A 27,241-nucleotide genomic window follows, 5' to 3' on the forward strand; every position below is an offset into this window, starting at 1 on the left:
GTGAGTTTAGGACCTCCCAATACCTCCCCACAACCTCATCTCCGCATCCTCCCATCATCTCATGGAACTACAACAACAACAACAACTACAACTACAACCACAGCGGGGGCGGCGCGGCGGCGGTGCGGGGAGTGGGCGTCCTCACTCCGGCTTGGTTAGCCGCCATTGCCCATGTGCTCCGACGGGGTTACCACGAAGGGGCTGACTGTCAGCTCCTCGTCAAGGGCGGAGCCCGGTAACCCCCCCGCACCCAATAAGAAGCGGCGGGCCGATTCCATCTGGGGCGGAGCTAACGAGCCGAGGGCGTGTCACTCCCCGCTGGATATACGCAGCCACTTACCGGAGGTGAGGTGAGATGCGCCCCCAGCTTGAGGAGAAACAGACGCCACCTCCAGCGCGACGATACCTCCCCGCATATCTGGACCGGACCGTGTGGATCCTGTCCCTGAGCCAAGGTGCACCTTGAGCCATCGATTCTGCCCTTCCTTGCCATCAATCCCTGTGTGAGTCAGTCTTGTCCCGTTTATCTGTGGTCTGTCGGGGCTAAGATAAGACCGTGATTAAGTGCCCACCTTACTGTGCTGTACCTCTTGTCGGTGTAATCTAAAACGTTCTGCATACAAATATTATAACCTCCTCCGGAGGTCTTGAGAACTGTACCCCTGGTGTCGTGTCATTTAACCCAGCCGTTGTGTCCTTTCCTTCATTGATCTAGCATAGCGCGATTCGGCCAACGTTCGAGTGGAATCGGGTAAACTGTGCAGACGCGGTCATACCAAACCGCTCGGTAAACTAACATCCAAAACCGCGTCTGTAACAATATATATATATATATATATATATATATATATATATATATATATATATATATATATATATATATATATATATATATATATATATATATATATATATATATATAGTGTGTGTGTTCGTTCTTGTTTTTGTGTTTCCGGAGCATGGACATGGCTGGGTTTTCATCCAGGCTGGACATGGTGACTTGTGAGTTGCATGATTGGTGGAGTTTCCAGTGAGTGTTGTGCAGTTGGGGATTGAGCATTGTTTTGCTCACCTTGTCCAGATGTTTGCACCATCTAGTTTTTACCATTCATATGGCAAGAAAGCTACTTTTTTTTTTTTTTACAATTAAACATCCAGGCTAGTTTTTACAGATTTCACATTTGTTTGAATTTACCATTAAATAATGGCTGCACAATCTAGCCTCCAAAATTATGAAAATGATGAAAATATACCTTAGAAGAGAATTGCGAAAAATGAAAAAAGACAATGTGAGAAAACAAAAGAAAACATTTCTAAAAACGATCTGCATTACAGCATCCATCAATGTGTTGCTTCATTCGCATACCTCAAATATTGAATAATGTAAGCAGGCCCTTGCTTTTGCACATGCTGAGCAATGGTCTGGTGTGTGTGTGTGTGTGTGTGTGTGTGTGTGTGTGTGTGTGTGTGTGTGTGTGTGTGTGTGTGTGTGTGTGTGTGTGTGTGTGTGTGTGCGCCAGCCTTAAGCTATGCACTCTTCTTAACTCTGGACCCATGTTGACCCCATGCACACATCTCACTGTAACTGGTGCCCAGATGTCGATGAGTGTGGCCTTGTGACCTGCCCGGTGGGAGCAACCTGCATTAACCAGCCTGGTGCCTATACTTGCCACTGTCCGCATGGCTTTTCAATTGATGGGCAGCAGTGTCAACCAGCTCCCGAGGGTTAGTCTCATTTTTTTGTCCCTATCATCTTCATGAACATTTTCTCTGAATGAACAACATGTTATTAAAAATAAAATATTAAAATATGACAATTTCTGCTGTCTCGCAGTGTTGCCTTACCATGCTGGGTTGCTTTATTGTTGTTTAATTAACTACCTCTCACCTTGAAGGTCACAAAACAGATTACTTTTGAGTGTTCATTATTACCACATTGCTAAAAGTTTGTCCCCCAATGGAATAATGCTGAAAGTGTTGCATCTAAGTTTATATTCATATGGGCTTACATGAAATGCAAACATGGCGATAGTTTCCCATAATTTTGTCAATGCGCCAATGCTGAACAAGGAGCCTATAATGTAGCTTGAGGAATATAGGTCTAATACGAAACATTTAAAAGTGAGCTTAAACTATTAATATTTGGTCAACTTGTACAGAATAGAGAACACAAATGCATTATAAATATTGTTTACTTATTAAAATGATCCACTGCAGGAGCGGATCCGGAGGGAGGGGAGGGGTGCACTCCCCTCCACCCTTACCATTTTCTGTCATGTGATCTTCCTGTGAGATATCATTGGACAATTGTCAATCACATGCGTGTTTTGCTTTCACACATCCATTAAGCTGAGCCACGCTACTTTTCGCCGCTAGTTCTTTATTAATTCCTGACACGCAGTGTTCACTGTTCAGATTTGGCTCCTAAGTAAAAGGCAACATTTTCTGGATTGTCTCCGAGAGCAAAGAGCAGTACATTCCTGAATTACTTCACCAGGTAAGCCAAACTTTAAGTGGCTACATCGTCAGTTATGACGATCTGATGATCCGTAATGGGGACTTTAGGTTTAGTGCTCAGGTTATTTCCGTCGCTTTTTGCGCATGTCCATTTAAAGTTGTTTTTTAAAATCTTTATCAGAAACATTTTAAAAAGTATTTACATCGTAGTTAAGATCTGTCCCAAACATTCTGAAATCTTCTGCTTTTCTTTAGACTCAGTTAATGATGAGCCTGAGGCCTTTTCCTCGAGTATCTTGATTTTCCCGAATTTTCCTTTGGAGAAAAAGCAGGGTAGGAATTATCTGGCCTGAAGTTGTCATTTGGAAATATAATAACGTGCATGTGTGTATATATATATTTTTTTTTTTAACGTTTATAGGGTGTAGGCAATGAAATACCTTAGACCAGGTAGGATTGTATAGGTGGTGTGCTCCGACTGTCGTGAAGAAGAAGACACCTGTAACTAAGTAGGGATCCGTTAGACTGGATGTCATGTAAGAGCGTATATATGTCCCCATGGTGAGGGGTGGGGTTATGTAAATTAGGTAGGGGTTAAGGGTACATCCCCTGAATGTAAATTACCTCGGTGATTTTTCCTTTGTTCTTTGTGACACTGCACTACACACACTACCCGCCATGCATGCCACACCTAAAATAAACACCAAATAAAAGTAACCGGAACCAGGACATTGAGCACCACCAATGATACCACCGACCGGGTCATCACAAAGGCCAGCAAGTGGCCATGAGGCCATTCCCCGAATAAATATTTGGTCAGGGCGGCCATAGAGCGATGAGATGGCGGCCGCTGGTTGGAGCATGCGCATACGTCATCGGATGGCGTGGGAGACCGGGGAACAAAAGACTGCATCCTGGCATTTTCCACCTCTTGGGTCCTGGCTTTTGTGACAAGCAGACGCATTCTTTTCTCTTGGTTCAAGGTTTGAAAGCGAACAGTCACGGTTTTATCCTCTTGGTGTCCCGAGTTACTGCAGACGGTCGCAGCTCGTGTTCTCTTTCTTTTGGTCCGGGCGATTGGTGCGAGCAGACGCATTGTCTTTCCCTGGTTCGTTGGTGCTGACTGCGTGGCGTCAGGGTTCACCTGAAAGCCCGTTGGTGCTGTGTGTAGCAGACGACGAGGACGAGCTCAGCCTGCTCGCTTCACGTTCGGCGGCTGGGGTGAACACAGCTGCGCACCAAGGCCTGTTTTCCCACGCACGAACTCGGGGACCCATGCTGCGGCTGGCGGGTGAATGGACTGTGCGCCAAAGCGTGTTTTCCCACGCAGGGACGCGGGGCCTGTGACGATCCCGGATGGTCAAGGGGACCAGAGCTGAGTACACACATTTATTACTTTCAGTTATTTTACCCTTGTGTTGTATACGGGTCCGTTTTGGAGAGCTCCATTTAGGATTTTGGTTACCGTGTATTTCTTTGTTTCCTGACATTTTTTTTTTCACCCTTTTGTTGTTTTATTTTAATTCCGTGTCAGTTTGATTTGATCATCGTGGTTCGAGGATGTCCAGTAGAATCCGTGCCTGCAATTTTGTCACTCTCCTTTCCCTCGCGTGTAAAGAAGGTACGCCATTGTTGGATTGAACGCCTCGGAGGTAAGCTCGATCGGTCATCCGTTCGAGACTGGTCTTTATCGGCACGGACTTTATCGGCCCCTTCCTCCCCTCCCCTTCCTCCCCTCCCCTTCCTCCCCTCCCCCCTCCCCCTCTCCCTCCCCTTCCCCCCTCCACTTCCCCCCTCCCTTCCCCCTCCACCCTACCCCCCTCCCCTTCCCCCCTCCCCCTCCCCCTCCCCTTCCCCCCTCCCCCTCCCCCTCCCCTTCCCTCCTCCCCTTCCCCCTCCCCTTCCCCCACCTCCCCCCTTCCACCTCCTCCATACCCCTTCCCCCCTCCCCTCTCCCCTCCCCCTCCCCCTCCCCCCTCTTCTCCCCTCCCCCCCTCTCCTCCCCTCCCCCCCTCTCCTCCCCTCCCCCCGTTCCCCTTCCCTCCCCCGCCCGGCAATGCCGGGTACTTCTGCTAGTATATAATATATAAATATATAATACATTATATATATATATATATATATATATATATATATATAATTATATATATATATATATATAAATAATGCTTAAAGCTGAATACAAGTGCACCTATGTAATAAGTGAGTGGCGAGTGGCACACCCTGGCAAAGAAGCAGGCAAGAGGCCATGAATAACTTCATGACAACACCAATTTGACATCACATAATTATTTCTACAAAAGTTTCTCTATATTGTCTCTGAGAAGATGATAATGTGAACGTTTCAAGTTTTTTCGTTTCACATGTACTAATCACACCCGTTGCCTTTTCACATTTGTGTTGTGCCTCGGTGTTGTGCCTCTTCACAATCAAACGTGTTGTGCCTCGGTATTAAAAGTAGCTGTTTCCACGGAATTGAACAACAACGTTTCATTTTGTATTATAAATGAAATTGTCAACAACACATCGGAAAAAAATAAAATAGAAGCAAATAAGTAGGTGAGCAAGACAGTGGTCTCACACCAGAATTCCATTGCCAGGGAAAGAAAATACTCATTATCGCTTTGTTACTTGTATGCAATGGTTTCATTATATATACTGAGTTTGTCGATTAATTTCTATAAACAGAAAAAATATTATAATATATTGCCCTTCAAACAACAGTTTATGTGCATGCTGTGATTATGTTGACATCCATTTTTCAGCACGAACAGAACGTGCCAGTACAATGTGCCAGCGTTGGATGGAGGCAGTGCTGAGCTCAGCTGAAGGGCGCGTCGTCTACGTGCCGCAATGTGATGAGCACGGAGACTTTAGACCTACCCAGTGTGGTCCAGCTGGAGAATGCTGGTGCGTGACAATGGAAGGGCGAGAGATTCATGGGACGCGAACTAAACCTGGCGTCCGTCCTGCTTGTGAGTCTATAATATGCTGTGGTTACATACTTCCGTGATTCTGTTTTTGATGCTTTATGTTTCTGATGTTTAAAAATGCTTTTTATGATGCTCTTTTTCTTCAAAGTTGCATCGCTATGCGATGTCATAGATATCATGCTGGCACATTGTAGGTTAAATATTTTAAGTCATTAAAGTGTTGCACCAAAAGTTTTATCCCAGGCTGACTTTACCCCGTCATCTCTTTCCCAATTTATCTGTCAACCTTTGTTCAATTTTTTTTTAAAGTTTTGTGTCCTCACTTTTCTGAGAAAGGATGTCGACCTCCTGCCCAAGTTGAACGGTCCATCCAAGAGGTCGATCAACCCTCAGTTTTGTGAATAGTAAAAGTGAGTACTCAGAGTGCAACTGGTGCAACATCAACTTAGAAAGCATATTGTCTCCAGCCTCAACTATGGAGACATCATAGCTGCTGTAGATTTTCCAAGAGGCAAAGAATAATAAAAACTTATGTTGTAGTGGTTACCTTATGCACATGTCGCGGTTACCTTATTCACTTATCCGCATGTGACGGTTACCATTACGATGGGTTTGGTATAACCCACGCACACGGGCGTTTGGTTGTGTCGTCATGACGCACGCGCGGCTGTTGGAGCCACGCCCTCCGAAGAGGGTGCTTGTTTTATATAAGCCGTTACGACTTCCATTCGCTAGCAGTTGCTGGAGATTTCTGTACAATAAACTACCTTTTGTACCCAACGAAATGGCCTCTTCTTATCGTCTTCGGCAACCGCTAAACTGGTGACCCCGTTGCCCCCGATCGTATTCGGGGGCCGAATGAACACGGCAGGATTGCGACCGCAATTTCTTCCACACTGGAGGGGCGAACCAGCTCCGGGACCCTCCGAAGGATGCCATTACGGGGCGTTGGCGGCACGGCTACTTCGTCGCCTTCGCGCACACAGGCTGAGTACTGCTACTTCGTCGCCTCCGTGCTCACAGGCCGGGCACGGCTACTTCGTCGCCTTCGCGCACACAGGCCGAGCACTGCTGCTCGTCGCCTCCGCGCACACAGGCCGAGTACTGCTGCCCGTCGCCTTCGCGCACACAGGCCGAGTACTGCTACTTCGTCGCCTCCGTGCACACAGGCTGAGAAATGCTGCTCGCCACTCCGACTACTGCTCCTACGGCGGATCCCGAGGCTGATGCTGCTCATCTCTTGCGCACGCACGGCTGCTTTGTTACCTTCGCGCGCACTGGCGCTCGCCACTCCCGCAATTCCTACTACTGCTCCTACGGCGGATCCCGAGGCTGATGCTGCTCATCTCTTGCGCACGCACGGCTGCTTTGTTACCTTCGCGCGCACTGGAGCCTCGTTGTCTTCGCTCCCACATTTCCTCCCACATTTCGCTCCCGCATTTCCACTGGAGCCTCCTGCACCGCTGCTCGCCGCTCCCGCATTTCCTACTGCTGCAACTACACCTGCTACCGCTGCTCAGCACCCGCGGCCCGGCTCTGTTCCACCCGCGGCCCGGCTCTGTTCCACCCGCGGCCCGACTCTGTTCCACCCGCGGCCCGGCTCGGTTCCACCCGCGGCCCGGCTCTGTTCCACCCACGAACTACGTACACGCCCGTGGCGTGCCTTCTGGGGGGGCGCATGTAGTGGTTACCTTATGCACATGTCGCGGTTACCTTATTCACTTATCCGCATGTGACGGTTACCATTACGATGGGTTTGGTATAACCCACGCACACGGGCATTTGGTTGTGTCGTCGTGACGCACGCGCGGCTGTTGGAGCCACGCCCTCCGAAGAGGGTGCTTGTTTTATATAAGCCGTTACGACTTCCGTTCGCTAGCAGTTGCTGGAGATTTCTGTACAATAAACTACCTTTTGTACCCAACGAAATGGCCTCTTCTTATCGTCTTCGGCAACCGCTAAAATGTATTGTTACGTGGAAAGGGGGAGTGAAAAGAGGATCCACCAATAGATTGTCTTAAGAATGGCATAGTTTATACTCGGTCTGTGTGGTTGAGTAACTTAGATTTTGCCCAGTGTGAGGATATTTGTCAGAAGTAAGTCGTATTGTAAAACGTGTACTGAGGAGGCAGTGAATTTAAACCTAGGTAACATAGACTATGGTTGTGTTGTGTGAAAACTCTTGTAGGCGGCAAGGTTAGGTTAGTATGGTAACTTAAAGTAACATAGAGTATGGTTGTGTTGTGTGAAAACTCTTGTAGGCAGGCAAGGTCAGGTTAGTATGGTTACTTAAGGTAACATAGAGTATGGTTGTGTTGTGTGAAATCTCTTGTAGGCAGGCAAGGTCAGGTTAGTATGGTAACTTAAGGTAACATAAGAGATAAGAGTATGGTTGTGTGTGAAAACTCTTGTAGGCAGGCAAGGTCAGGTTAGTATGGTAACCGACTTCAATAAAGTGCCTTATTTTGTGATTCTGTTCACACATCGGTGTATATATACCTTAAACCTATTTATTTGACTCGAGGGGACATTTGGGGTTTCAAAATACCCAGTTGTCGTTATTTGAAGGTTTCAATAACCGATTTATGAGCATATTCATGTATGAGATTTGCGATATTTCAATATTCGAGAAATTTTACAAATAGGCACTTGTATTTACTCTTGATATGCACAAATAGTACCAAATTGTAGATAATCATGCCCCTTTGCGTGTAAAACTCACACATCGTGATAACTCAGTTTTCCAGCCTTCAGCGAACCAAAAATTACGTTTTTTTTGCCAAAACTTTGTTTCGGTTTATGTTTCGACATCTCATAAAATTGCCCATAGCTTCCAAGAATCATGTTCCTTGGAGGAATTCGATCCATTAAAATTATCCCCACATATTACCGAACATGCCATATCACAAATGTCATGGATTATTTATAACCAGCATACCCTAGCTCGACAAATATAATGTCAGGGTGGATCCAGGGGGGGGGGGGTTCAGGGGGTGCGCACCCACCCCCCTTCGATCCAGGATGAGGGTGCAGGCGGTGCGAATCTGCTGAACTATTGGACCAGGGAAGAACACAAGGAACTGCAGAAACTTCCAAGAACGCACGAGATGCCGTTTCTGACGATCAATTTTTTTAAATTCCCTGGGGGAGGACCCCCAGACCCCCCCCCCTTTATCCCCCCACCCCAGCGCTATAGTTTCATGCACTCCCCCCCGTCTTGAAATTCCTGGATCCGTCCCTGAATGTTACCCCCCTTATTACATATTGAACTGAACTGAACATATTGAACAACAACATATTGAACAACAATATTGAACAAATCAAGCCATGATTGATCAAAGTTGAAAACGCTGTTGTTAATAATATTATTGTGTCCAGACCAATAAGTCATTTTACATTTATCACTGAGTAATCATTTGGGATATTTATACAGTATGTGCAATGACACTATCACAAACAAAAAAATGAAATGATTGGCAAAATGGGACGATAAGCTGGGTGATACTTGATTGAAGTGAGTTTGTGACAAGACTATCCATACTAGTCCTCATCATCAGATTCTTTCTCTTCCTCTCCTGGCAAGAGTTGTTCTTGATTGTTTTTTGCATGTAGCCTACAGTGACATGATGTGCATGTATTTTTGAACCCAAACACTAAATGTTCAGTAAAGGCAGATGGAACAGGATCCAGTGTCATTAGTTTTAGACATAAGGTGCGTTCAGTTTCATCACACTCCCACCTATGTGTATATATATATATATATATATATATATATATATATATATATATATATCTATATATATATATATATATATATGTATATATATATATATATATATATATATATATATATAATGTTACGGTCGAGGAAGGTACGACCGAGGAGTACGAGGAAGGTACGAATCCCCACTCCTGACAACAATTTGTTACAATCGCGAGACGACCGGGCCGGGAGGGTTCCAAATTCAAGGTGCCGAGCACACGTCAAGATGCATGCGCGTGCCGAAGACGGCGATCAAACCCTCCGCGCGATCGAACCCTCACTTTCCCACACCTTATGGAATGCCGAGCGGTTTTGCACAATGTATGGAAAGCGGCGTTACCCCCATGCGATTTATGAACCCGATTCGAGCCAAATTCAGTCTCGGATGATGCTAGGCCAATTGGTGAAAGGACGTACCGGACAGGTTGGAAAGGAACAAAATGTACAGCCTTTTATTCAGAAGGCACAGAGAAAGAGACGAAGATACAGCTTACCAAATATTACCTAATATAATAAACCCCACTGGCGCCTTCACTCTCTGATACACACACACACACACACACACACTGGGAATAAACTGGTTAAAGGGCGTACTGATGTACGTGCTGGGATTGCCTCGCAATCGGCCACGTGGTCTGATGTGCGCAGTTCGGTCCTCACGTGCAGCCTGGACGAGGTAAATTCAGCGCAGGTGGGACGAGTAGAAATTGCCAACGCTTGCAGGTCAGCCAGATGGTGCAAAAGATCGCACAGACATGATGGGTGTCGGGCGTTGAACAAAGGCCAAAAACGTGTCAGGCGAGATACGAAAAGGCAAGCGAGGTCTCGTCGTGGGCGTGGCGAAAGGGCAAGAGCGCAGGTGTGTCCTCGAAGCAGTCCCAAAGGCAAGAGAACGATCATGTGCTGCGCGTGGGCTAATCTCAAACTGGTCACGCCCTTCAAAATGTTCTAGAGCCTCCCATTGGCTGAGGCTTGTCGCATCATGGTGACGGGTTCCCGCCCCCCTCACTGGTCATGTGGGCCTGTGCTTATGGCCACGCCTTTCTGCACATCTGGTGTTATGGCTTCTCCGAGCCACACAATGGTTTGACATCCTCCTAACTCAATGCATGTTTGGTCCTTTTTTACTACACAATGGGAAGGGCTAATCTTTACATTCAATAAGACGTAACTGACTAATGCAGGCTACATGTGGTCATGCAATTGACTATAGGGAGTTTGCCTTTATGGCACAACTGCAACACTACCCCCTTCTCTCACCAAGACTCGACCTGTGTCGTCCACATGGAGCGGCTGGGGTGAGCTGGCATTCTTTTAAACATTACTTTTAGTGTGACACGTAGATGTGATTCCCCTAACATTTTAAACTCTAATCTCAGTATGTGCGACATTTTAAAATTATTTATAATTTTTATTTTTTTTAACATTTAATGTACATTTTTAAACTAAATATGTCCCTCCTAATGCGTTGAGAAACGACCTAACAGATTCACACCCACAACCTTATACTGTTCACGTATTGCTGGAATTTTGAAACTAAACACATATAACCTGTGGGCAACAATTTTACATTTTACACTACACACCATTTATTTTACAAAAACTATGACTATGACCCAAGACCTTGACTTGAGGAATAACACATGGAGAATTTGTTGCTGGGGTCATCTTATTGTTGCTGGCGTCATCTTCTGTCTTCTTGCCTTGGTTGGCGGGCTAACAAAAACCGGCTGGCCCTGACCGGCATACAGGCCATTTGAAGATCAGGGCCATCTAAATTTTCACAATTGCACACATGGATCACTCTTTTTATTTCTTGAGCGGGGCCACTTGAAACGTGGTCCAAATGTGTGGCGTCAATGCCACCCAACAGGTGATCCATGTGTGGCAAGATGATGAGGCAGCCAAGAGGTGTAACCATGGAAATGGGTGTGGCCACTGAGCCAGTGGTCCATAATGTGATGAATGATGGATGTGAGTGTGGATGGCAGCAAGATGCTGTGACGGCAAGGTAAGTCCTCATGATGGTCCTGGATCGGGGAGGCAGAGAAAACGCAACGAGCAAAAAGGAAAAGACATGGTGGCACATGCAAAACACAGGTATGACACACGGGTGAGAGTAATGCCGGCAGAGTGAAGTCGAGCCTGGCCCTACCCGTTCATGCCTCCCACCGTTAACTACACTACCCTAGCCCTCCTTGTATTTACAATTCGTCTCTACTTCTCGTCACCAATTTCCCCACTTTATTCCAAATTCGTCCCCAACTCCCCCCAGGTTCTCCCAGGAAGGAAAGATGGAATGAACACACAATGTTTCGTACTCACGTCGTGATGCATCTTACCAATCAAACATTGAGTCCCGTGGTGCGAAATCCATCCCCTTGTGGATGGTGCGAAGGGGTCTTCACAAAATTCTAAATACCCTGACATCATTTACACATTTTAATCTCCCCGGGGTTGTACCCTGCCAATTGGCCTTCTTTAAACTATGTGGTTCTAAGAACCCCAATTCCCATTACCCATGCTGTGGTGCCCTCCGAATTTAGGTCTCACCCCACAAATTTTTCTATTTGTGGCTCGCACAATTTCGGGGCTAGGTCGTGTGGCTCCACCAGCAGGTCTACCTACCTGCACCTCTCCGTTCACTGGAGCTGCCTTCTGAGCTTGCCTGCTCCTCACTCTAACCTACCTGGGGAAGGCCCTTCCTGGCGCTTACCCCCTCAATGCCGATCTTGGAATTGGGCAATCCGGGTCATTTCGCGGGATCCTCGGGCCCCACTCACTCTAACCTAACTGGCTCCCTGAGCCTACCTGCGGCTTTAACTGGCAGATGAGCTCCCAGTGACGGAGTGCCCCAAATAACTATTTCTACAAATTAAGCCACACACCCAGCCATTCCACCGCCTCCTGCACCTTACAAAAAAAAAACTATTTCCATAATCAGCACCACAGGTGTCAATATCCAGGTAATTCACCTGTACCCTCTATCTACCTTTAAACTACCCACCGGGTCTTCGTGAATGGGTTCCACTCCCCCCATTCAATCCTTCGCACCATGCATTCCACACCATTCATTCCACACACTTATTCTCACACCAACTATTTCCACACCACAACACAATTCCATTTACTCTCACACACACAGCATCATCTATCTAACTGATTTCCCCTATCACTCGTGCTTCCCCGTCGTCCCTTTACACGACGCACCCCCTTTGTTAACAACCAGTTAAACTCTCTACGTCCCATCTACAGTTCATTGTCACTACTTAAATATTGTCCCTATGGTCTCTCTAGATCCCTAATCATTATCCTAGCCCTCCCTCAGCTAGTGCTTCGGTGCCCCCATGGAGCAACCATTGCTGGCCCCTCCATGGGCCTAACAATGCTATCCCCCTAAGCTAGTGCTCATGGGCCCTGTACATGTGGGGAATGGTCTCACCTCCACACCCCCACGTGGGGCACATACTTCTCCCAGTCCTCGAAGCAATGAGCCCCCATCTATGGAGGTACCTTGTCGCGGCTCGGCCTCTAAGGGCCGAGCGATCCATGCGGGTGGTTGGTCGCCTGTATGGGTTGTTATCCGGCCGGCATTGACGACCCGAGGGGGTTGGAATTGATGGGCCCAAGTGCCGGGCTCCATCCCTGCATGGGGCCCTGCGGTCCCACGCACGATGACCCAATCGGCCACGGTCAGTGCACCTCACCCAGTAAGGTGCTTGTCTTCGACAATCCGAATTTCCCCTCAAAACCCACCGATCGCTCTTGCCGCGGTACGGCGGCAACAATACCGTGCATGTGCTGGAGGTACGAATCGTGCACGCTGGTCCTTGCGAGACCGACGCAGCACCGATTCCTTCCGGTCCCCACGGCGCACCACTCGTCGGGGGCTCGCGTACTTTATTCATCCCACTAAGCACTACCCCGGTCGGCGTCGATGCCTGAGATGGTCGATTACCCCTCGCATCCCATTCCATACTTGCACACTCTGGTGCGCACACTCTCTCCACACACTCCGTAATCGGACACACCGGTGCGCACACTCTCTCCACACACTCCATAATCGCACACACCGGTGCGCACACTCTCTCCACTCACTCCGTAATCGCACACACCGGTGCACACACTCTCTCCACACACTCCGTAATCGCACACACCGGTGTGCACACTCTCTCCACACACTCCATAATCGCACACACCGGTGTGCACACTCTCTCCACTCACTCCGTAATCACACACACCAGTGCACACACTCTCTCCACACACTCCATAATGGCACACACCGGTGCGCACACTCTCTCCACACACTCCGTAATCGCACACACCTGTGCGCACACTTTCTCCACACACTCTGTCTCATTCGTAACCCTCACAATGGGCCCTTCACGAAATCCCGGGTCTATCCCGACCCCGAAGCTTGCCGAACTCCCCATCGCACCAAACACATTTCCGATATTGCCACTCACCTCGGGACCCATTTTCATCCAGCTCTCTTCAAGAACCTGTAATCTTTCTATTTGATTAGCAGGCATTTCATCACGGCCCGAGCACCACTGTTGCACACATTCCCGCAATTCCTTTCCCAATTCATTCCCCGTCTCTTCTTCTGTCTTTTTAATCTCTTATTTCTTATTTTTCCTCCTCCAGCTTCTGTTTCACCTCTGTTATTTACGGTTGCGCCCCTACTATTTCCTGCTGCGCCCCAAAATTTCCTCTTCAAACCCTACTTTTGTCGGTTTCTCTACCTCCCGCGTCACTACTTCCATTGCCCCAGTCAGTTTGGCTGTGCTCTCCTTCAGCCCTCGCTGGACGCTCATCTCACTCCGCTTTACCTCGTCACATGCACCCGCGAACTCCGCGCTCATCTTACGCCCAAACTCCTCTCCCATTGTGTCCATCCGATTGCCCAATTTGTTCATTTCCCTGGTTTATTTCTCACTCATCTTTTCCATTTGCACCTCAAAGCATGTTCTGATTTGAGTCATGAATAACTCCATTTCTGCAAAACTCGCTTGCACAACGGGTCCGGCCTCCGCCGCCGCGTGTGAAGCGCCGCCTTTTCTCCACTCCTTGTCGTGCCGTGACTAACTCCAAGGTCAATCTGTTGGTTTGTGTCCTGGGCCATTAATTCATCCTCATGCTCTACATTTTCTATACCCATCGGAACCTGATCGTTTTGGCCAGCCATCATCCGCATTTAATTTTAATTTTTAATTTGTTTTAAACCAAATTTCCACATGCTCGTAATTTCGCAGTACGTGAAACGCACTCCAGGTCCAAATATCCCAAACTCCTGACACCAATTTTGTTGCGTTATTCCCCTCGGTAAAAAAAAAAAAAAAAAAAAAAACTTTAGAGGCCATTTTCCCCCACAAAGCGGGGGTTGGCCTCTTTCGGGCACCGTGGTTGTTGTCGTTTTTGTTGGTCCCCTTTTTGAAGCAATGTTTTACGGCCGGATGCCCTTCCTGCGGCCAACCCTTTTTGTCGCCTTTTACGACAAACAGGAAATTACCAGTGAACTGGTACTCAATTAGCCAACCTCGGAAGGATGACAGGCTGAGTCAACCCCCCTGGCGTTAATTCAGCAATCGACCAGGATTCGAACCCAGGATCCTAGGATCCTAAGCTGGCACCCTAGCCGCTAGCCCAACACCAGGCTTATTGCACAACGGGTCCAGCCTCTGCCGCCACGTGTGAAGCGCCGCCTTTTCTCCACTCCTTGTCATGCCATGATTAACTCCAAGGTCAATCTGTTGGTTTGTGTCCTGGGCCATTAATTCATCCTCATGCTCTACATTTTCTATACCCATCGGAACCTGATCGTTTTGGCCAGCCATTATCCGCATTTAATTTAATTTTTAATTTGTTTTAAACTAAATTTCCACATGCTCGTAATTTCGCAGTACGTGAAACGCACTCCAGGTCCAAATATCCCAAACTCCTGACACCAATTTTGTTGCGTTATTCCCCTCGGTTAATACTGGAAAATCACGGATACCTTCAAAGTGCACGGATCAAGGTGCACGCGCGCGTGCAGAGCACAATGGATTAGCACTGGGGGTGGAAATACCGGGGCGTTACCTACGTGAGCTTTACGGACCTGAATCAAGCCAAATTTGGTCTCGGATGATGCTAGGCCAATGGAGAAAAGACGTATCTGAACAGATTTGAATGTAACCAAATGTACAGCCTATTATTTTGAAGGCACAGAGAAACAGAGACGAAGATATAAGTTTATTAATTCCTTACCTATCATAAACCCCAAAGGCGCCTTCACACTCTCACACACGCACAGGGGAAGAGACGCTGGTTATTGGCGTACCGATGTACGTGCTGGGATTGCCTCAAAGTGGCCGCGGCTGTGCGCTGTGCGCAGTTCGATGTGCAGTCTGGATGTGGTAATGTCTGACGAACTTCAGCACCGGTTGGAAAAGCTTGCAGGTCAACCGGATCAGAGCTAGAGATCGGCTAAGAAGCAATGGGGGTCGACGAAACACCAAGGGCAAACACGTGTCGTGGGAGAAGCGAAACTCAAGAGAAGAGGTGTACCCTCGACGAAGGACAAAAGCAAGAGAATCTTGTCAGCGAGGCGAAAGGCAAGTGAGGTCGTGTCGAGGGTGCAGCCAAAAAGCAAGAGTGTCCTGGGCACTGCGAAATCCAAGAGAGGTCGTGTCTTGGGCGCAGCCAAAAAGCAAGAAGAGTGTCGTCCACGAGGCAAAATCCAAGAGAGGAAAATTTCTGCACATGTCATGGGCGCAGCCAAAAAGCAAGGTCGTCCACGAGGCAAAATCCAAGAGGCCCTCGTGGTCGATGGGCGGGGGTATTTTACCTGACCCCAAGAACTACCCGAATGTTCCACAGCCTCCCATTGGCTGAGGTTTGCCGCATCCCGGCGACGTGTTCCCGCCTCATCACTGGTCACGTGGGCCTGTGCTTCTGGCCACACCTTTCTGCACATTAGTAATGGCTTCCACCAGCCACACGAAGGCTTGACATCCTGCCTACTCACCGCATATTTGGTCTTTATTACTACACAATGGGAAATGGCTAATCTTTACATTCAATAAGAAATAACTAACTACTGCAGGCTACATGTTGTCGTGCAATTAACTATAGGGAGTTTGCCTTTATGCCATAGCGAATGACAACACCAACATTCCTATCACCAACTCCTCTTAAATTCTCTGCTTTCACTTCCTCTTATGTTCTTGCTTTCTTCCCTCAGGTTTGCCAATAACAGCATCACCGATACCACCACAACCAACGCAACCACCTGAAAGCACAAGCGGCCTCCAGGGCCCTCAAATTCTGTATGCACAGGGCCAACGGATTGGTCACATTTCTCTGGATGGGACAAGGCCACAAAATGATCACAGTGGTACAATACTTTCTGTGCACGTAAGTGTTTAACTCCCATCTGAGGTTCATACGAATGCATTGTCAATTCCTACATTATTTCAGCTTTCAGTTTCAGTGTTTGACAGTTGAACATAGGGAAGCATCCTTTGCTCACCCTACTCCCTCTTTTTCCTTCTCAATATAGATCTTTCTCTTTATATAATCACTCTTATCTAGTTACTTGTTCTCTCTTCCTGTTTACTTTTCAAATCTGAATACTCTGTCTTTTAAATATCTGTTGAATGTCTCCACTCTTCAAGTTTAAAAAGTTAAGAGATTTGAAATATAGTCTGTTGTTAATAAAAAATACATATATGGCATTACAAGTATGTTTCATAGTGAATAATAGACATGATATGGCTACCTCCACAGAAATTACTAATTACTGAGAGATTTAATTAAGTGGCATTTGCTGTTTTATGGTGCATTTTTCACCTAATGATCTTTAAAGTGAAAAATTTGTTGAAGAATAAATTGAGTCAGTGTTGGCTTTGAAATTTCACGAGTGCTCTCAATTGTTGAAACCATCTTAGTAGATCTCCAGATTGAGTAATGAAAATATGTTATGGCTGTTATTGACTATAGAAGACATCTATCTAATATAGGTTGGCTGACGAACTGCCTTGGCACCATTTACTGTACAATTGCAGAGAAATTTTACCACTGTGCTGTAGCATAGGGTTCTGTATTTAGAAGGGTTGGCTCTGTTTGTGTGGGAAGGCATGAAGTGATGCAAAGACAACTGGAAAGCACGAGATATCCCTCACTGCTCATTTTGAGAAAACAAACAACTGGACTTTTACCTGGAACATGCATTTTTTTAATTTATTAAAAGCTCATAATCTCACTTCATCCTTCTGTGAGGACCAGCTTGAAAATCCCTCAATTATTTTCTCTCGTCAGTTCATGGAAGATGCCCCATATTTGGAATACGTATGCTTCACCCGCAGCTATAATCTTTGTTTGGTAGATCATATATTCAAGGTATCTGGTTCATTGCAGGATGCCACCTCAGAGATTTCCACAGGGCTGTCCTTTCTCCTTCCATTCTCAGCTTAGAATGCTGACGACCTTCATCCAAAGTGTCATCCAATAGCTCCCCCCTGTAGACTTGGTGCTTCTGCTTCCTATCTTTCCCTACCTGATACCATGGAATCTTATGACAGGAAGACCTGAGTCTCAGGATCAGATTCTTGATCATCGCAGGCAAATTTGTGTCTTTGCAGCCTTTTACCATACCTATTCTGGCATTGCTTTTCTTATCCTCTTATCTTTCAACCCTATACGCCTGCCCTTCCACTTCATATATTTTACCAGAAATCCTTACCGAGTTATTGTCCCAAAGTATAAATATAATGATACCTCCATTCATTAATCCCCCCCCCCCCCCCCCTCTTCTCTCACATGTGGAACTACCTGTGTGTTCCTATGTTTGTTGTGACATGTTCATCCCTCCCCGATTTCAAGTTTAATGGCACCACCACCTGATGATTTCTTCCATTTATATCTTGTAGATTTATCATACCCATTGAGACCCCTCTGCCCCTTCTCATGCAGTGATACATCCGCAATTCTTTCCCTCATGTTTTCCCCTCAACCCACTGTGTAAGTTTACCCATGGCCCCCTGTTGTCCTGTTCCTCCATGATCATTGAAATCTGTATAAAAAGCCTGTTGGTACAGTTGCCTCTCTTTCCTGCTGCAGTGTGGTTGCTGGCAGCCACACAGTTCTTCAGAAATTACTCATAAATTCGGTTATTTTCTTCAGCAATCATCACTGAATGGTCTCCATGCCAAAATATTTTCAATTTGGCTTTACCACCCTCTAGTGTTATATTTGTAAAAATGCATTGTGTGGACAAGCAATAACGTAAGCCTGTCTTTTCCATATCAAAGGATATGGACGGTGAATTTCATTCCTGACATCAGTGAACTACGTACATCAACCTTTCTGAACACTAAAGTTTAAATCAAATTTGCCATCTACCTTTTCTTCAACATGCCTGATTTTACAAGGTATTGAATAGTCAATTTTCTTCAAGACTGTGGGGACGTCACACAGGGAACTTCTATTCTAAAATGATTGCAGATTTTTTGCAGATTTTTTGCAGACATTGCAGATTCTAAAATGGTTCCGATGAAGAGAATTGTTCAATGCAGACATCTAACAATTATTGTATATATATACAGACTTGGCATTTAATATGGAATATTTTTTTTCTTGACTTGGGTTTACTTTCTGACCTCAGTATATCAATCTGGTGAGTTTATTTTACCCTTCGGTGATGTCTTTGTTGAAAGAACCATGTCACTGATTGTCTTTCGCAGTAAGAAGTCAATAACAGGATTATATCACAGGTGGCATGACAAAATGTAACGACAGGTACATTTGACGATTGGCTTCACAATCGGGTATATAAGGGTTGTTGCGTTCTGTATTAGTGGAAAACAACTGCTGCACGTCTACAAAAGTTATTGACGCTTCCTCTGGAGATGGTCCGTCAACTTGACAATGCTGTTTGTCATGGAGTGGTGGCTTTACAAAATTCTGGCATGAAACAGTGCGCTATTGCTCGGCAGTATGGCATCACTCAAGGTCAGGTGTCAAAGATCCTGAAACGAAATGCTCAGAGGGGTGTCCCTACTCCAATACAGAGGCCATGACGTCCACGCAGAACCACAAGGAGAGATGATCGCCAGCTGCACCGGTTAGTCTGCAATGGCCGTACCAAGTCAGCTAATCGGCTTAGGGCTGAGTGGCAGCAACTGACAAATGTGCCTGTATCCAGAAGGCTAGTCAACCAACGACTGGTTCAAGCAGGCTATCGTGTCAGGCATCCCCTGAGAAAGCCACGCCTGACCAGACAACACAGCCAGCGCCGATTGCAGTGGGCCAGAGAACACCGTCAATGGCAGCCAGGACACTGGAATCACGTGACCTTCAGTGACGAGTCTAGATTTCTGGTCTATCATCAAGATGGCCGCGTCCGAGTGCACAGACAAGTGCATTTAGCCCATAACGAAGATTGTATAGTGCCAAGAGTCCAGGCTGGAGGTGGTGGGGTGACCGTTTGGGCTGCTTTTCATGCAGGTGGCAAAACTGACCTGGTTGTTCTGAATGGAAACCTGAACCAGTTCAAGTACAGGGTCATTCTGGAAGAAACATTGCTTCCTTTTGCTCGTGCAGCCTTTCGAGGAAACTTTGTCTTCCAAGATGACAATGCACGGCCTCATTGTGCTCGCATGATCCAACACTTTCTTGCTGACCGTGGTGTAGAGCATATGGAGTGGCCTGCCATGTCCCCGGATATGAATCCGATAGAGAACTTGTGGGCAGAATTAACGCGTCAAATCGACAACTTGGACCAGCAGCCGACCTCTGTGCGTGAATTGCAGCAGACTATTGTCACTGCATGGCAAGCGATTCCTGTCCAAACCTTGGCAAATCTCGTGAACAGCATGCCTCGACGTGTACGTGCTCTCCTGAATGCTCGTGGTGGTTACACGAAGTACTGAACTGTAATTTTACTGTCCGTAATCCCAGTCATAATTTAGCTTTTGTTTTTGTTGAAATTTTTTTTGGCTAATGTGCAAAATAAAGAGATACTTCTGGAAAACGTACATAAGTTTAACACAGTACTGTCTGTGAATTGAGTTCGATATCAGTTTACATCACTTTCAAGGATCAATTTATTTGTTTCGAAATGTCAAATGTGTTTTTTTTTTGTTTGTTTTTTGTATACTGAATCGAGGCTCGTGAAAGAGCTAACATTAACTTCACAAACAAATCGACCAGACAAACAAAATACACAAAAACAGGGAGCGGAAGACAAGATGGGGAGAAAAGGGGAAGCACACACACACAACATCCGAGAGCAGGGAGATGTGTGGAAGGGAGAGGGCCCGGGGGGAGGAGGCGTGGGAAGGGGGTGGGGGGGGGGGGGGGGGAGGGAGAAGTATAAAGCACAAGGACACCAAGGACTTCCAGGACAAAAGTTGGTATTTCAAAAAGTGGAATTGGGGTGAAATTAGCGGTGGTAGAAAAGATCAAGGTTTTGGATGGGGGAAGATAAGAGATGGTGGTGAACAGCTGTTTTAAAGACTTGGAGGGTGGAGTGGGATTGAAGAGAGTGAGGGAGTTTGTTCCAGAGGCGGGAGAAAAGAGGAATGAAGGAGTGAAGGTGAGCAGAGAGTCTTGATTTTGGCAGTTTAACCAAAAGAGGGTTGCAGGCAGATCTTGTGCGACCTGTAGGAATATTTGCGGGACAGAGCCCAGAGAGAGCTGGGGGGGGCAAGGCCAGAGAGGAGTCGGTAGAAGACGGAAAGACCACCAACCTGCCTGCGGTGAGTGAGTGAGAGGCCCTTGGAGTTAGCTTCATCGTGGGAGATTCCAATGATTCTGAATGCTTTGGTTTCAACAGCGTGAAGGCGAGCTAGGTGTGAGGCAGGAGCACCAGCCCAGAGGGGAGAGCAGTATTCCATTGAGCTGCGGATGAAAGCCTTGTATGTGGTGAGGAGCTCAGGTGTGCCAAGGAAGGACTTCGCACGACGGAGGATGCCCAGTCGGCGACTGGCTTTGGAAGCCAGATTTGAAATGTGGTTTTTCCAGGAAAGATCATGGCAAATAGTGAGACCCAAAAGCTTGAGTGACAGAACTTCTTGGAGAGGATTATTCAGAATTTGGATGGGAGGGTTGTCCAGTCGGTCTTTTCGGAGAGACATCGTAAGAGTGTGAGATTTGTCAGGATTGAAAGACATGTTCCACTTGTTTGCCCAGTCTGTGATTTTGTCAAGGTCTGCAGAGAGTGAGGAGGCTGCAGACTGCCGATCTGAGGGATGAAGAATGGAGCGACAGAGAGTAGAGTCATCAGCAAAGAGATAGAGAGGATTTTCAAGAGAGTCAGAGAGATCATTGATGAAGACCAGAAAAAGCACAGGGCCCAGAACACTGCCTTGGGGAACTCCAGCCTGAACAGGAAGAGGAGATGAGAGAAACCCATTCAGGGCCACACGTTGACTACGACTAGAGAGGAAGTCCACCAGCCATGCGTGGAGATTTCCATGGATACCAAAAGAGGAGAGTTTGGTGAGCAGAGCGGGGTGCCAGACCGTATCGAAGGCACGTGATATGTCAAGGGAGACTGCTCTAATTTCCTGTTTGGCATTGAGGACCTCCATCCATTGTTGAGAAAGCAGAAGCAGCATGTCCAGAGTGGAGTGTCCAGGTCTGAAACCAAATTGATGATCAGAGATCAAGCCATTGGAGAAGAGGAAAGATTTCATATCTGAAGCAATGATGGATTCCATGACTTTGCTGATAATTGGGAGAAGGCTGATTGGTCTGTAGTTGCTGGGATCTGTTTTTGCACCTTTTTTGTGCAAAGTGGTGATGTTGGCAGATTTCCAAGCAGATGGAAGATGACCTTGAGCAAAAGAGAGGGTGAAGAGAACAGAGAGGGGGAGTGAAAGAGCGGAAGAACATGATTTTAGGACCCGTGGGCTGATGCCATCAGGTCCAGTTGCAGAATCAGAGTCGAGGGTTGACAGAAACTTTTCCACCTTGTCAGGAGGAAAGGACACAGAGTCGAGGAGCAGCTGGGTACGACTGGGTACGGTGAGTACAGAGAGGGATGGGTTTGGGACACAAGATTTAGAGGCAAACACAGAGTTGAGGCATTCAGCTTTTTCACGTGCGGAGACAGCTGTGTGGCCATTTAAGGTGAGGGAGGGGATGGAGGGGGAACAAACACCAGAAACAGATTTCACCAGACGCCACCAGGATTTGGAAGAGGGAGACAGATAAGAGAGTTCGGTCCTGAGGACGGAGAGATATTGTTTCCTGGCTCTCCTGAGGGTGGACACACACTTGTTTCTGGCTTTGTGAAAGGAAATGAGATTTCCTTCCGTTGGATTTGCTTTCCAGGAGACGAAAGCAAGTTGTTTCTGGGCAATAGCCTCACCACAAGATTCCGTGTACCATGGACGGGAGGAAGGGTATGACAACTGAAGACGAGAAGGGATAAATCTGTGCATGAGAGAGAGCAATTTACTTTGGAAGAATTCCCAGGATGAGTTGATGTCAGAGGCAGTAGAGATGGGAGACCAGTCCAGATGATTGATGGCTGCTTGAAGACCGTGCCAGTTGGCCTGAGTGAAATGCCAGACTTGTCAATGCTGAGGAGGCTCTCTGAAAATGGTCAGAGAGATGTCCACTTTAACAAGCACATGATCAGAAGAGCCGATTGGAGCAGAAGAAGAGCAGCAGACATTTTCAGGGAAGTTAGTCATAACCAAGTCCAGAAGAGAAGATTCTCCGTTGACTGAGATCCGGGTTGGGAAATTGACAGATTGTGTCAGTCCCAGTGAGTCACAGAAGTCCTTTGCTGAAGAGCCATGGCTGGTGAGAGAGGTACCCACCCCCAGCCAACTGGCATGGTGACAGTTGAAATCACCACATATGAGGAAGAGAGAGTTGGGATGGGTAGATAGAAGTTGGTCCATATTATCAGACAGCGAGATGTAGATGGAGTCATCACTGTTTGGTGGATGGTACAACACGCATATGAACAAAAGGTGGGAGCGAAGGAGAAGCCGTAGCCAAAGGTATTCCTGGGGGTGAGGTGGAGAGAGGGCAGTGCAGGGCGAGTGAGGAAGAGAGTTTTTTATAAAGATAGCAACCCCACCTCCAGGACGAGGCTCAGGTCTATCATACCGGAGGAGGGAGTAACCTGGGAGAGATACCAAGGAATCAGAGACATCATGAAGGAGGAAGGTTTCTGTTAAGCAGATCACGTCTGGTTTGTCAGAAGCAACCTGTATGGAGAGATCAGTTAAGTTTGAGCGAAGGCCCCGGATGTTTGAGGTCCATACTGTTAAGGAAGAGGAAGGGGGAGCATCGGATACAGAACAGGGGGGGGGGGGGCGGTAGGGCAGGATGTGGAAGAGGAGGAAGAGGTAGGGAGAGCTGTTGCAGGTGTGTCAGAGATTACAGAATAGCTTGGAGAAAGGGAAGAATGGGGCAGACAAAAGGTTTGATGGTGTTTGGGTGAGGCGCAGTGAGGTGTTATTTGAGGAGGGGGAAGAGTGAGGCAGAAGGTTGAGGAGGATGAAGGTGAAAGTTGGAAGGGGGAAGAAGCGGGGAGGATGCTTTGAGGAGGAGAGGAGAGAGGGGAGTCTAGGAGGGGAGGAGTGAGGGAGAGTCTCGGAGGGGAGGGGTGTGGGGGGAGTTTAGGAGGGAAGGGGCAGCGGGGGAGATTTGAAAGGGATGGGTGTTTGGGAAGATTTGGGGGGGAGGGGCAAGGGGGAAGATTTGACAGAGATGGGTGATGGGGAAGATTTGGAGGGGAGGGGTGTGATTGGATTTTGAAAAGTGTACGATTTATGGGAAACGAACATTTATTGCAAAATGAGTTTCTTGAGACATTCGAGTCAAAAATACGTTTGAGGACGCTGAAGGGTGGGTGGAGTTCTGGAGAGTTTCGGGAATGAATGAAAGATGCACTGTAAGAGATGGAATTTTTTTTTTTTGAATGAATAGAATTGGTGAGCAAGTCGAAAGCATCCTTTTATAGAAGAAGTAGAAAAAAGTGTTATAGAATATGACATAATAATAAAGTTCTTCAGGGGACAGATGAAACATGTATTAACAACTTGATCACGTGATCTCGAACAACGTGGTCGAAGAACGAAAGAACAAATAACGAAGAACGAAAGAGCAAAAGAACGAAGAACGAAAGAACAAATAAGAATGCACAAGCAGATAAGAACAGGGAAGGAAAAAAAAAATTTTATTTTATTTTATTTTTTTGGTTTTTTTTGAGATTTTAAAACAAGGGAGTATGGGTGAAAAGACCGTGAAAAACAGAGACCGAAAGTAGTTGCAGCGTGATCGAAGAACCACTGAGACAAAAAACAAAAGCCTCAAGCCAAGGTCTGAGGACACGGTAGCCGACTAGTACTACACTAGGCCTCAGAATACACGATACGAAAAAACCGACGATTCTGTACACAGGTATGAAAAACCAACACCGAGAAACCTATTAAAGTCACCCCAATAGGTACATGCACCGAAAGAAAGATAAAGATCCGACAAAAACACAAATGTGAAAGATCACTTAGCTTCGAAAGCGTGAGCGCATGGAACAGCTTCGAAAAGACGTGACCTCGCCGTGCAGCGTGCCCTTTAGAATCCACTTTAGAATTATATATATATACAATTATTGTATATATATACAGACTTGGCATTTAATATGGAATATTTTTTTTGTGGGGGTGAACTTACTTTTCAAGATGACTTAGAACCAAAAGTTCATTGGAATTATGTTGAAATTATTCTAGATTTTGTTAATGTGACCTTCAGAAGAAACAAAAACCACATTTGACATTTCGAAGCAAATAAATTGATCCTTGAAAGTGATGTTAACTGATATCGAACTCAATTCACGGACAGTACTGTGTTAAACTTCTGTGCGTTTTCCAGAAGTATCTCTTTATTTTACACATTAGCCAAAAAATTTTTTAACAAAAACAAAAGTTAAATTACGACTGGGATTACGGACAGAAAAATTACAGTTGAGTACTTCGTGTAACCCCCATGAGCATTCAGGAGAGCACGTACACGTTGAGGCATGCTGTTCACGAGATTTGCCAAGGTTTGGACAGGAATCGCTTGTCATGCAGTTACAATAGCCTGCTGCAATTCATGCACAGAGGCAGGCTGCTGGTCCAAGTTGTCGATTTGACGCTTTCATTCTACCCACAAGTTCTCTATTGGATTCATATCCGGGGACATGGTAGGCCACTCCATATGCTCCACACCACGGTCAGCAAGAAAGTGTTGGATCATGCGAGCACGATGAGGCCGTGCATTGTCATCTTGGAAGACAAAGTTTCCCCGAAAGGCTGCATGAACAAATGGAAGCAATGTTTCTTCCAGAATGGCCCTGTGCTTGAACTGGTTCAGGTTTCCATTCAGAACAACGAAGTCAGTTTTGCCCCCTGCATGAAAAGCAGCCCAAACAGTCACCCCACCACCTCCAGCTTGTGCTCTTGGCACTATACAACCTTCGTTGTCGGCTTCATGCACTTGTCTGCGCACTCGGACGCGGCCATCTTGACGATAGACCAGAAATCTAGACTCGTCACTGAAGATCACGTGATTCCAGTGTCCTGGCTGCCATTGATGGTGCTCTCTGGCCCACTGCAATCGGCGCTGGCGGTGTTGTCTGGTCAGACGTGGCTTTCTCAGGGGACGCCTGGCACGATAGCCTGCTTGAACCAGTCGTTGGTCGACTAGCCTTCTGGATACAGGCACATTTGTCAGTTGCTGCCACTCAGCCCTCAGCCGATTAGCTGACTTGGTACGGCCTTTGCGGTCTAACTGGTGCAGCTGGCGATCATCCCTCCTTGTGGTTCTGCGGGGACGTCCTGGCCTCGGTATTGGAGTAGGGACACCCCTCTGAGCATTTCGTTTCAGGATCGTTGACACCTGACCTTGAGTGATGCCATACAGCCAAGCAATAGCACGCTCTTTCATGCCGGAATTTCGTAAAGCCACCACTAAATGACAAACAGCATTGTTGAGTTGACAGACCATCTCCAGGGGAAGCGGCAATAACTTTTGTAGACGTGCAGCAGTTGTTTTCCACGAATACAGAACGCAATAACCCTTATATACCCGATTGTGAAGCCAATCGTCAAATGTACCTGTCCGTACATTTTGTCACGCCACCTGTGATATAATCCTGTTATTGACTTCTTCAGTGACAATCTAACAAACTTCACAGACAATCAGTGACATGGTTCTTTTAACAAAGAAATCACCGAAGCGTAAAAGAAACTCACCAGATTGATATACAGAGTTCCGAAATTAAACCCGTCAAGAAAAAAAAAATAATCCATATTAAATCCCAGATCTGTGTATATATATACATACTATATATATATATATTATAATAGCTGTAGATGATTCTGTCTGTCTGTCTGTCTGTCTGTTCTGTCTGTCTGTTGGGTGTCTGTCCGGGGTGTGGCTTACTCGGTTTGCAGAGTAGCTCCACCCATAGCTCCACCCATTCTGGGAGTGGCTTCATATAATTATAAACAAATATCCACCATTTTATTAACTCGCATAGCTTTGAGGCCTGTTTTGTAGGCCCGTGGTGTCTTGCTCTCTCTCCCAGTTTTATTTCAAATCAAATTCGATATATCATTTCATTTTTCACAGTCGCTGACATAGTTTTAGACTCGGTTGAAAAAAAACGGGAGGAAAATCCAATGAAAGTTGCCGTTTATAGAACGAAATGAATTCTCAAACGCCTGTAACTTCAAGGCCATTGAGTCTCTCTCACGCCTTTATCTCCAATCTAACTCAACATATGATTTCATTTTTATCGATGGTTTTAGACTTGGTGTCAGCAATAATTGAGAACATTCCACACACGCGGGAAAATGCAGAGATATATTTTTAAAAATCGCGTCATGGTGTATCATACACCGCCCAACATGACACCGACGGCAACGTGTCGATATATATTAAAAATTCGCTTTTGCTTTTCCGTTAAGATATATTACGTTTTCGTTTGATGACAGTCGTCACAAAAACGTCAACAATGATGCCGACATATATTTCTTCGTTTTTATTTCATTCAACATTATTAGCCGGAAGTAAAATATGTTTCAGGAAATTACCGAGA

General features: G+C 46.4%; 1 protein-coding gene across 2 annotated transcripts in view; it reads left to right on the forward strand.

Moving 5' to 3' along the window:
- The window catches only part of LOC137435391 (nidogen-2), a 259,920-nt gene that overhangs the window by 179,522 nt on the left and 53,157 nt on the right, over positions 1-27,241 (forward strand). Inside the window, exons 11-13 of one of the 2 annotated variants that reach the window (XM_068129147.2) lie at positions 1,597-1,725; positions 5,223-5,432; positions 16,379-16,551. In XM_068129147.2, the coding sequence (XP_067985248.2) occupies positions 1,597-1,725; positions 5,223-5,432; positions 16,379-16,551 (512 nt within the window). The remainder of the gene's footprint in view (positions 1-1,596; positions 1,726-5,222; positions 5,433-16,378; positions 16,552-27,241) is intronic. The other variant, XM_068129155.2, reaches the window with a different exon arrangement.

This window comes from Myxine glutinosa, chromosome 1, assembly GCF_964187855.1.
Source record: "Myxine glutinosa chromosome 1, kmMyxGlut1.1, whole genome shotgun sequence".
Lineage (NCBI taxonomy): Eukaryota > Metazoa > Chordata > Myxini > Myxiniformes > Myxinidae > Myxine > Myxine glutinosa.